This window comes from Cucurbita maxima, unplaced genomic scaffold, assembly GCF_002738345.1.
Source record: "Cucurbita maxima cultivar Rimu unplaced genomic scaffold, Cmax_1.0 Cma_Scf00033, whole genome shotgun sequence".
NCBI lineage: Eukaryota > Viridiplantae > Streptophyta > Magnoliopsida > Cucurbitales > Cucurbitaceae > Cucurbita > Cucurbita maxima.
The window spans coordinates 1,637,726-1,649,734 of record NW_019272049.1 but is presented as its reverse complement, the minus strand read 5'-3'; the positions used below and the strand labels follow the sequence as shown (position 1 = coordinate 1,649,734).

At 39.5% G+C, this 12,009-nt stretch overlaps 1 protein-coding gene across 4 annotated transcripts; it reads left to right on the top strand.

Moving 5' to 3' along the window:
* Nucleotides 1–2,667: 2,667 nt before the first annotated feature.
* LOC111467187 (serine/threonine-protein kinase Nek6-like) lies at nt 2,668–10,688 on the top strand. 4 transcript variants are annotated; one of them, XM_023111997.1, is made up of 15 exons: nt 2,814–2,902; nt 3,051–3,163; nt 3,250–3,374; nt 3,847–3,913; nt 4,771–4,836; nt 6,034–6,080; nt 7,472–7,517; nt 7,591–7,671; nt 7,741–7,783; nt 7,879–7,928; nt 9,149–9,230; nt 9,305–9,354; nt 9,430–9,503; nt 9,592–9,643; nt 9,713–10,688. In XM_023111997.1, exons 3-15 carry the CDS (start codon nt 3,256–3,258, stop codon nt 10,586–10,588), a joined length of 1,653 nt encoding a protein of 550 aa, XP_022967765.1. In that variant the 5' UTR covers nt 2,814–2,902; nt 3,051–3,163; nt 3,250–3,255; the 3' UTR covers nt 10,589–10,688. The 4 variants fall into 4 exon arrangements, with proteins under 4 accessions (XP_022967762.1, XP_022967766.1, XP_022967765.1 ...); XM_023111994.1 differs by lacking the exons at nt 2,814–2,902; nt 3,051–3,163 and adding an exon at nt 2,668–2,798; XM_023111998.1 differs by lacking the exon at nt 3,051–3,163 and having other exon boundaries at nt 2,807–2,902.
* The last annotated feature ends 1,321 nt before the right edge of the window (nt 10,689–12,009 follow it).

Below are 12,009 nucleotides of genomic sequence, written 5' to 3'. Positions count from 1 at the left end.
GCTCGTATATGTTCTGCAGTCCCCCCTGTGAATACTCCGCCGGTATGAAAAGTTCTTAATGTTAGTTGAGTACCCGGTTCTCCAATAGATTGACCCGCAATAATACCTACGGCTTCTCCCAATTCGACCAGATCCCCGTGAGTAGGACTTCGTCCATAACATAATCGGCAGATCCATAAACTACCAAAGGATTCCATTGTAATAGAACTGACCAATCCCCGCTCCTCCATAAACTCGAGTAAGAAGTTAGATAAATAAAAAACATGACACATTAATGTTTTGGAAACGACATTAACACATACTAACTAAAATATAATTAAAAGGTTTTGGACTGATGAGTTGTCTGAATGTCTAGTGAGACGATTTTAACGTGCATATCATGATTACTATATGCGAAAAACTATATAACTTTTGCATCTTAATTTTTTATTTTTATGGATTTAAACGTTCATAAGTCTTCCGAACATAAAAAAAAAATATAATTGAAATAAGAAAGAAAACATCATAAATACTATTAGTCTATCATGGCAATGGAACCATGACCTAAAAAAGGGGAAAAAAAATGCAAACAAGTATGACATGTTTCATGATTGGTGAGACTTATTTTTCACGACCGTTTATTGAGCTCTATTTTCTTTCCTAGAAAAGGTTGAATAAATAGTATTTCTCTATACATTGTTCATACACATGTAGGTCTGACTATGGCTAATGCATGTTATCGAAAACCAAAAAATATATATATATAATGCGCACGTGTAATATCATATTGTACGTGTATGCACTTAACATACTTGAGAAGTAACCTGTGCTCGGGTGAGATATAACATGAATGAGGTGTAACATTAGAGGACTTGATATGAACCAAAAAACATCAATCATACAATATACATCAATGACGATGTGAAGAAAAAGTTGTCAAAATTATCAAAAGATGTTTCAATGCATGCCACATTGAAGAAGAGTGAATTTTGATTGTTCTAAATTTTGGGTGGGTTACAATTTAGAGTTTTTAGGACTTTTTATTTACTTCAGGTTACAATTACATCATGGTTAATTATGACCATTAAGTATGAATGTTACAATTCTTGGAATGCGTAGTAGTTTCATTTTGAGGCTATATAAAGCCATGTATGTTGTATTTGTAAGAGACTTGAAAAATATAGTAAAAGGAGCATTTGTGCTCTTCTTTAGCCACTGGCTAAGTTTCTTTGCAATTCGATGTAGTTTAGGTTGCATGTAGAATCATTCAAGCTCGACATGATCAATCTTGCTTGTGGAGTGATTCGAATCTCAAGCAAGTGTTCTTGCCTTGAGATATTTGATCAACAAGAATCATTCAAGCTAGACATGATCAATCTTGCTTGTGGAGTGATTCGAATCTCAAACAATGTTCTTGCCTTGAGATATTCGATCAACAAGGTAATCCGAATCTTACTCCCTGTAGTGGTTCCATATCTTATCATCATGGTTCTGTGAAATTATGCAAGTTATACTTCCATACTTATGAGACGTTAATACATATTAATGGTATTTCCTCCATGCTCATTATACATGGTACAGTATAATGTCACCCATGGCATACGTAATAATATCAATGTAGTAAACATGATCAATAAACATGAATTACATGCATCACAAGAATTTATCAGAATATCATAATATAAAATAATATCAAATAAAAAAGTCACAAGTTTTTGTAATATTCGTATATTAGTTGATTCATCCAACCTAGCTCGTAGGCATTTTAATAGTAAGGTCACCTATAGTGTCGGCCAAATCCGATGTCCCTAATTTTTTTCTTAGTCGGCAATATCCCAAGTCTACTTGGTGTGGTCATTCACCTATGTTGTTCCATAATATCAAATTTAGAACTTGCACTAAGTTTGGTCCTAACCGTTCGCGTTAACCTACTCATCCCGATATATAAAGGCCTACACTATCTTCCATACAATGTCTCAAATGACGTCAGGTCAATAGTAGCTTGGAAGTTATTATTAACTGCATAAGAAATCCAATACATAGGCACGTAGCATGTTCCATAAGCGCCAAAGTGAAACAACACCTCTCGAGAGGCACAACTATTAGAGAGAACATTTACAATGATGTCAATAACTTATGCATGACCACACAACTCTTTGTTTCGACAATCTTTCCCGAGACATCAAGTTCTTGAAGCCCACATGTCTAGAAAAGGAAAGGAACGCCTCAAAGGCTACATGACCAAATCGAAGACGTCCCCCCTGTTACATAAAAGACCTACCTTGATACCTCCCCATAACATTCCATAACCTCTACATGTGCCCTAAGGGAATGCCAAAAGAGCCCAATATAAATCAAAGAACACTCCCACCTTTAAAGGTACAAAATCCTACCGTGCACCTAGCTCAACACCACTTCAACTAGATACTAAATTAACCATTGAAGCATGTTAAAATTAACACAGTACGAGTATGAGATTCTATTTTATAAGTGTGCTTGACTCGAGGTCATTGAACCCACCCGACCGAAATCGGACATAAACCCATGTCATATATGATTAAATCGTGCCCAAAAAAAAAATTTCTTGAAAATCAAAGGAAGTCCATTTCGTTTAATCAAATAAATTCATCAATTCCGATGTGGGAATAGTTGATTTGTAAGAAAGAGGAGAGAGAAACCCGGGTCTTGTTCTCAAAACCTTGCTTCCTACGCATCTCTGACTAAGCTGCATCAAAAAAGAGGCAAAAAGTGGAGCAAAACAGTTGAAAAATCATTCCGGAAGTGGGAATTTGGGGCCATCATCAATTTCTTCCAAAAGGGTAAGATTATTTTGTTCTTCTTTCAAATGGGTTTGTCGACATCTCATCTGCCTGCCCTCAATTTGAAGCTCTTATGAATCTGCTAATCGAAGCAACGCTTTTGGGTTGCCTTTCCCTTTCATCTTCCTAACATCCCACTTTCCCTTTCTCTTTTGGGTTTGCTTTTTTCTTTTGAGTTTGTCATTCCTTCACATTCTTTAGAACATCATCATAATTTCACGGTTGCTTTACTCATTGATTGTGTCTCTGTAGATTCTGGAAATTCCACTTATAATTGAAAGACTTATAGCTTTTGGGGGAAGTTTTTGGTTCAAACTTTCCTAATTTGGTGTTGGATTTTGATTTTTGTTAGAAGTTTTCGCCATGTGAGAGTTTTGCAAAATGGTTTTGATTTCGAAATGGTTTTTGTTTGGGGGTTTTGGCCTTAACACTGTTTTTTTGGCGTTTGAAGGACGACATGGAGTGTGATAATGATGATATGAAGAACAGGATGGAAGATTATGAAGTTCTTGAGCAGATTGGGAGGGGAGCTTTTGGATCAGCTTTTCTTGTTTACCATAAGATTGAGAAGAAAAAGTAAGTAATATAACCTGATGTTCATACTTCCAAGTCATAATTGTGAAAAATATTGATGCTTAGTTGCCTATTAAATTGAGAGATCATGGTTAGTTTCGTTCTCTGTTGTTAACGGTGTTGAGGATTGTCGGGAGAGGAGTCCCACGTCGGCTAATTAAGAGTAAGGTCTTTTGGAGAAACTAAAAGTAAAGCCACGAGAGTTTATGCTCAAAGTGGGCAATATCATACCATTGTAGAGGTTCGTGATTCCTAACAAATGGAATCACCCTTATCTTCAGAACTAAACTCGGTCTCGAATCTTTTCTTTCTGTTCTTTCACTGTAAATGAAGGAAGACTCGAGAAAAGGGTAATTCGAGATCGATACCTTGTTTTCTAAGCGTTGAAATGAAGCAAATGGTTCGGTGTTGTGGCACCACGAAACGTTCGGCGTATGTAGTGCTTCTCTTAATATTTACCTTCTTTCTGAAATAGGTATGTACTCAAGAAAATTCGCTTGGCTAAACAAACGGAGAAGTTCAAGCGCACTGCACACCAGGAGGTTAGTTTATTGAAAATTTATATGAGAATTGTTTGAATTATGAGTCACTGTTTGTGTGAGATCCCACATCGGTTGGGGAGGAGAACAAAATATTCTTTATGAGAGTGTGGAAACCTCTCCCTAATAGACGAGTTTTAGAAACTTTGAGGGGAAGCCCCGAAAGGAAAGCCTAAAGAGGGCAATATCTACTAGCGGTGGACTTGAACTGTTACAGCCTGCATCATATTCAACAACAATGCATAACGATCCAAAACATATCACATAGAAAGTTGAGAAAAAAGAAAGTTTATGTCTACAAATGTGGGCATAGGGAACAAGATTAGGATATGTTGTGTTGGTAAAGCCAACTTCTTGGGTTGCGGGCGGAGAAGAGCGGACATGGGGACTCGGGTTAGGGCGTAGCGTAACTAAGAGAGCCATTCCATTTAGGGTGAGCCTGTGTGGTTATGGGGGCTGGCACGAGCAGTCTGGTGTCCGAGTCAATTGGTTAAATGACGACCGAACTGATTAGATTAGTGTTAGCCGCCTATCTCGAGTTGTAACTAATAAGATATCTTGGGTTGGTACAATGGTTAAAGGGGCAAGTTGAACACCTAGATACTAAGGTCATTTTTCAAACTTTAGTGTTTACATAGAGGATGTTGAACATCTTAGGAGCTTCTTGATACTATGTCTTGTTGGATTGGGGCGTTGTCGTGAATGACAAGTCGAGTGTGTTTAGCTGGCTTGAAATCGAAAGAATGGATACCTCATTTTCATCCTCAGCATGAACTTGACGTATTTTCTTGTCGGAATTAACATAATTAGTTGATGGGTAACTATATATATATTTATTCATGTGACCTTCTCAATTTCAGATGAATTTGATTGCAACACTAAATCACCCATATATTGTGGACTACAAAGATTCATGGGTGGATAAGGTACATTTTCTTTCTTTTTCCTACTATTCAAATCTGGATTGAATCTGTTTCTCTTACATTAAGAACTCTTTCTTTTGTTTTCTTAGTTCTTATGTAGATTTTCTTTTAGCCTACCTTTTGCGTATAATATGTAGATTTTCTTTCTTTTACCTTTTCCTTCGGGCCCCGAGGGGTGGATTGTGAGATCCCACCTCGGTTGGATATTCCTTATAAGGGTGTGGAAAACCTTGAGAGAAGCCCAAAACGGAAAGCCAAAAAGGACAATATTTGCTAGCAATGGACTTTGGCTATTACAAATGATATCAGAGCTAGATACCAGGCGGTGTGCCAGCGAGGACGTGGAGCTCCCAAGGGGGTGGATTGTGAGATCCCACATCGGTTGGACATTCCTTATAGGAGTATAAAAACCTTTTTAGTAGACGCGTTTTAAAAACCTTGAGGAGAAGCCCACAATGGAAAGCCAAAAATGGACAATATCGGTTAGTAATGGACTTTGGTGGTTACAAATGATATCAGAGCCAGATACCGGGCGGTGTGCCAGCGAGGACATTGGGCTCCCAAGAGGGTGGATTGTGAGATCCCACATTGGTTGGACATTCCTTATAAGGGTATGGAAACCTTTTTTAGTAGACTCATTTTAAAAACCTTGAGGAGAAGTCCAAAAGGGAAAGCCCAAAAACGACAATATCGGCATGAATTTTGGCTGTTACAAATGGTATCAAAGCCAAATACAGGCGGTGTGCCAGTGAGGACGTTGGACCCCCAAGGGGGGTGGATTGCGAGATCCTATATTGGCTGAACATTCCTTATAAGGGCTTGGAAACCTCTTCCTAGTAGACACGTTTTAAAACCTTGAGGAAAGCTTGAGAGGGAAAGCCCAAAGAAGACAATATCTGCTAGCAGTGGACTTCGGCTATTACAAATGGTATCAGAGCCGCCAGACACCAAGCGGTGCGCCAACAAGGACGTTGGGCCCCCAAGGGGGGTGGATTGTGAGATCACACATCGGTTGGACATTCTTTTCTATTAGACGAGTTTTAAAAACCTTGGAGGGGAAGCTCGAAAGGGCCAAAAAAGGATAATATCTACTAACGGTGGGCTTGAGCTGTTACAATTAATCTAGTGTTTGTAGAATATACTTATACCTCTCGTTTTCACTTGCTCTACATTTCATATTTCGGGCGTTCTGTTTTGTAGGGTGATTGTATATGCATCGTAACGGGCTATTGCGAAGGAGGAGACATGTAAGTGAGCTATTTAATTTTACACCATTTGGAGTATGCTTCATCACGACCTTTAAAGTGGTAGCTTAATTGTTTGTTTTAGGCCATGATTCAATTTCAGATTGAATGAATAATTTGCAACCTTTATATCAATACAAAACTAATTGAAGAACAAAAGTTGTTGAATCAATTAGAGAACTGTTCAATTCTCCCTCTCACCCTCCCTCGTTTTACTCTTTCCCTTTTTGTTGTGAGATCCCACATCGGTTCAAGAGGAGAATGAAGCATTCCTTATAAGAGTGTGGAGACCTCTCCATAGTAGATGCGTTTTAAAATCATGAGACTGACGGCGATATGTAACGGGCCAAAGCAGACAATATCTGCTTGCGGTGGGCTTGGACTGTTACAAATGGTATCAAAGCCAGACACCGGGCGGTGTGCCGACACCGGGCGGTGTGCCGACACCGGGCGGTGTGCCGACACCGGGCGGTGTGCCAACGAGGACGCTGGCCTCCAAGGGAGGTGGATTGTGAGATTCCACATCGGTTGGAGAGGAAAACGAAACATTCCATATAAGAGTATGGAGACTTCTCCCTAGTAGACGCGTTTTAAAATCTTGAGACTGATGGCGATACGTAACGGGCCAAAGCGGACAATATCTGCTAGCGGTGGGCTTGGGCTCTTACAAATGGTATCAAAACCAGACACCAGGCGGTGTGTCAGCGAGGACGCTGGCCTTCAAGGGGGGTGGATTGTGAGATCCCACATCGGTTAGAGAGGAAAATGAAACCTTTCATATAAGAGTGTGGAGACTTCTCCCTAGTAGATGCGTTTTAAAATCGTGAGACTGACGGCGATACGTAACGAGTCAAAGCGGACAATATCTATAGCGGTGGGCTTGGGCTGTTATAAATGGTATCAAAGCCAGACACCGGGCGGTGTGTTAGCGAAGACCCTGGCCTCCAAGGGAGGTGGATTGTGAGACCACATTGGTTGGAGAGGAAAACGAAACATTCCTTATCAGAGTGTGGAGAGCTCTCACTAGTAGACGCGTTTTAAAATAGTGAGGCTGACGACGATACGTAACGGGCCACAGCAGACAACGGAGTAACAGCTCAAGCCCATTGCTTGCAGATATTGTCCTCTTTGGGCTTTCCCTTTCAGACTTCCCCTTAAGATTTTTAAAACGCGTCTCTAGGGAGAGGTTTCCACACTCTTATAAAGAATGCTTCGTTTCACTCTCCAACCAACGTGAGATCTCACAATCTATCCCTTCGAGGCCCAACATCATAAATTAAAATTCTTCGATGACAAAAAATCAACATTAATCTTATTACTTAACATTGAATGGATAAAGGAATGAGAAGAAAACTCTAGACTAATGGTATGCCCCATTTTCTTTTGTTGAGCAGGTCCGAACTGATCAAAAAGGCCAAAGGAACATACTTTCCCGAGGAAGTAAGTCGATTACGTTCTCAACTATTCTTTCTCTACCGAATCTATGCCCGATGACCAATTCTTTTTTCCTTAGAAACTTTGCAAGTGGTTGGCGCAGTTGTTACTAGCTGTGGACTACCTGCACTCGAATCGGGTGCTACATAGAGATCTTAAGGTATCTATTCCGTATTATTAACCTACAAAAATCTCATTAATGATTCTGATCTTTTGTTCTTCATTTCAGTGTTCCAACATTTTCCTTACAAAGGGCAATGATATCAGGCTTGGTATGATGGCTTCCAATTTGTATAGAGTGGCATGTTTTTTGATAGCTAATTTCTTCTTGAAAAGTGCTAATATCTTGAATGGGTGGCATGTATAGGGGACTTTGGACTTGCAAAACTACTGAATACGGAAGATCTTGCTTCATCTGTAAGGATTCGATCATCGTCTGTAGTTATTTTGCGATAGAAAGCGTTTTAATCAACAAACTTATCTTTTATGCTGTTAAAATCTGGTCCGACAAAGGACTTAGAATGTTTAACTTATTGAGTTGTACGTTGGCTAATTAAGAGGATGATCATGGGTTGAGAGTTTATGCTCGAAGTGGACAAATATCATACATTTATGAAGGATCGTGATTCCTAATATGGTATCGGAGTCATGCCCATAACTTAGTCATGCCAATCAAATTCTCAAGTGTCGAACAAATAAGTTGTTGGGCCTCAAAGGTATGGTTAAAGGTGAGTAAGTGTCGAACAAATGGTGTACTTTGTTCGAGGGCTCTAGAGAAGGGGTCGAGCCTCGATTAAGGGAAGGTTATTTGAGGGTTTTATAGGTCTCAGGGGAGGCTCTATAGTGTACTTTGTTCGAGGGGAGGATTGTTGAGGGGGAGGAGGCTCTATAGTGTACTTTGTTCGAGGGCTCTAGAGAAGGGGTCGAGCCTCGATTAAGGGAAGGTTGTTTGAGGGTTTTATAGGTCTCAGGGGAGGCTCTATAGTGTACTTTGTTCGAGGGGAGGATTGTTGAGGGGGAGGAGGCTCTATAGTGTATTTTGTTCGAGGGGAGGATTGTTGAGGGGGAGGAGGCTCTATAGTGTACTTTGTTCGAGGGGAGGATTGTTGAGGGGGAGTCCCACATCGGCTAATTAAGAGGATGATCATGAATTTATAAGTAAGGAATACATCAAAAGTAAAGCTTATGTTCAAAGTGGACAATATCATCATTGTGGAGGGTCGTGGTTTCACAGCCCAAGCCCACCGCTGACAGATATTGTTCTCTTTGGACTTTCTCTTGAAGGGAACGTATCTCCTAAGGGAGGAGCAAGCAGAATGGAGGAAGCTATTATTAATGTAACGGCCCAAGCACACTGCTGGCAGATATTGTTCTCTTGGGGCTTTCCTTTGAGGGAACGCGTCAGCTAGGGGAGGTTTCCACACCCTTATAAAGAATATATCGTTCTCCTTCCCAATTGATATGAGATGTCACAATCCCACTCCCCTTTGGGGCCCAGCGTCCTTGCTGGCACTCATTTCCGTCTCCAATCGATGTAGGATCTCACAATCCACCCCGTACCATTTGTAAAAGCCCAAGCCTATGTAATAGTTCCGGAATAATAGTTTGATTGTACTCTGCTAATATATGTTCTGTAGGTTGTTGGTACTCCTAATTATATGTGCCCCGAGCTCCTCACAGATATACCTTATGGCTACAAGTCCGATATATGGTCACTTGGTAAGCGTTCATGGAGACACGATTCTTGGTTGATATCCGTGTTCTTGTATAGTAATAAACCGTGTTTTTTTCAGGTTGCTGTATGTTTGAAATTTCTGCACATCAACCTGCGTTTCGAGCTCCGGTAAGCTTAAGCTTCGGTCTCGTGAATTTCATCCGTTTTGCTCGACTCCTGATTGATTTATGCTTAATTCAACAGGACATGGCTGGTCTTATCAATAAAATTAACAGATCCTCCATTTCTCCTCTCCCAATTGTTTATTCCTCTGCGTTGTAAGCTATTTCTATTGATTTTTCAGCTAAAAACAGTGTATTTTCAGCTATTTTAAGACTCGAGACTGTTCTTCGTTTCCGCTTGCAGGAAACAGATCATCAAGAGCATGCTACGGAAGAATCCCGGACACAGACCGACGGTGAGTGATGCGATTTCGACTCTTTGAATGATCATTTTGCTTCTAATCTATGGCTTAATTTATAATTAGGCTGCTGAATTATTGAGGCATCCACATATCCAACCGTATGTCCTTCAATGCCGCAACGCTTCGGCTAATATACTACCAATATGTCCCGACTCGAAGAATAAAACACCGCAAAAATCGCCATCTAACAAGTTGAATAGTGGGCATGAGAGCCGAGCCAAACCGAGCGTAGTTTTCAACCTGCTGGAAAATATCGATCTGGTGGCCAGAAGTGCTGACATACATAATAGCAACTCGTCAACCGATGAAAATATGTCGTTAACAGCTATTTCGGAAGACATACTCGAGACGAAGATGGTCGATCCTACATCCTTTCCTGATGAAATATCCACATCAAATGCTGTTGATAGTGATGTGCAAACGAGTTCTGCGTCTGTGACATCGACTTGCAATGGTGGAAACAGCATCCGGCGTACAAATTCTTTGCAGAAAGAACTTCGATTGGAGACGGTAAACCAAGAAGTACCAAAAACAAGTTGCAACAGACCGGGAATGAAGGCTGAGGAAACTAGTGAAGCGAACTCAATGGAATCATCGATATCCTCCGTACGTGAAAAGTCTGGATCTTCTGATGATAAACGCTTCAATGTCGAACCGAGAAGTTCCTTCAAAGGGCATCAAGAAGTTGCTCATAGTGCACAAACAGAAGAAACACATGCAGATTGTATGTCGTTGGAATCCGAATATCCAAGCCAGAGAAGAGCCGATGCTCTCGAGTCTCTACTCGAGCTATGTGCACGGTTACTCAAGCAAGACAAGCTCGAAGAACTCGCTGGCGTGCTGAGTCCATTCGGAGAAGAAGCGGTATCGTCGAGAGAAACAGCAATCTGGTTAACAAAGAGTCTGATATCATCGCAGAAATCAAACAACGGACCTTAGTATCCTAACGAGTTTTCAATACGCGTTTGTTTGATTGATTGATTAACCATTTGATGTTGAAACAATTCATTTCATTGAAAGGGATCAATTTATTACACAATGTGTATGAAGAAACGAATAAAAAACTTACAAAAAAAAAAGAAAAAAAAGAACAAGAATCACAAGAATCACCCCACATTGATTTATTCTCCCCCTTCCTCAAGCTGCCAAGCTCAGTTACTGAAGGCAGAAGGCAATAAGAGAGGCAACAGAGGCACCTAGCAACGTGCCGACGACAGGCACGGTAGCAGCAGCAGCAGCGCTGGAGGGGCCGGGTGCCGGGGCTGCAACTTCAGTGGAGGCCAAAGCCATGGTCAGGGAGGCGGCGACGGCGACGATGGCAGCAAAGGCGAAGTTCTTCATTTCCATGATGAAAAGGGGGGTAAAAGTGAGTTTAGAGAAAGGCCTGTTGCTGAAGAACAAGAGGGAAATTTCCCTTTTTATTTATTTATTTGGGTTTTATTGGTAAGTAGTAATTGAATGAAGGGGTGAGGAAGAAGAGGATGGGGAGAAGATATTTATAGGGTGAAATTTGGACTATTTTTGGGTTTAAAACAGTTTTCTCCAATAATGGTGGAGAGTTTGTTAGTACGAGGATTGACCGTTGACTTTTATTTTCCTTTTTAATTGGCTAAAAAAATATTTTATTTTATTTATTTTTAGGTTTAAACTCCCTAATTTCTAGCTTACAATCTAATTCAACTCTTATTTTTTAATTGGGTCATCGGGTTTTTTTTAATTATTTAAATATCAAATATTCACACGTCATGATATATTAATGACATTGGTTACAAGCGTTAAATATTTTTAACTCTAATTGTATCGATTTTTAAAAATTTAACTCAAACTATAACGTTTATGATTTGGATTGGATAATTCAGATTGGTCAAGGTCATATGAACACTCGTACTTATCATTTTAGCCGACCGTGTTTTTTTCGTCATATAATATCTTAATAGTGTATACTATATATATATATAATAAATACGGAGACTAAAATGAATAAAAGTTGAAGCAGCTAGTACTAATATCAAAATTAAATTTGACGTCCAACAAAGTAAAATTACAAAATTAGTTAAATGGTCTTTTAATTTGGAGAAAGTTAAAATTTAGACACGTAGTTTACCAAATTAAAGTTTCGATCCTTATGATTTGATTAAATTTCGTAAATGGTCTCTATGATTCGATAAAACACTCATAAATAGTTCCGGATATAAAAAATAAGAATTAAAATTTTATGGTATTTAATACTATTAAATCTTCATATCTAATATAATATAATATAATATAATATGTATAAAAGGTCTAGAAATTTATAATTTTATATTTAATGTTATTGTCTAATAATCTCTAAAATTTTTTATTTTTGTGTCCAATAATCT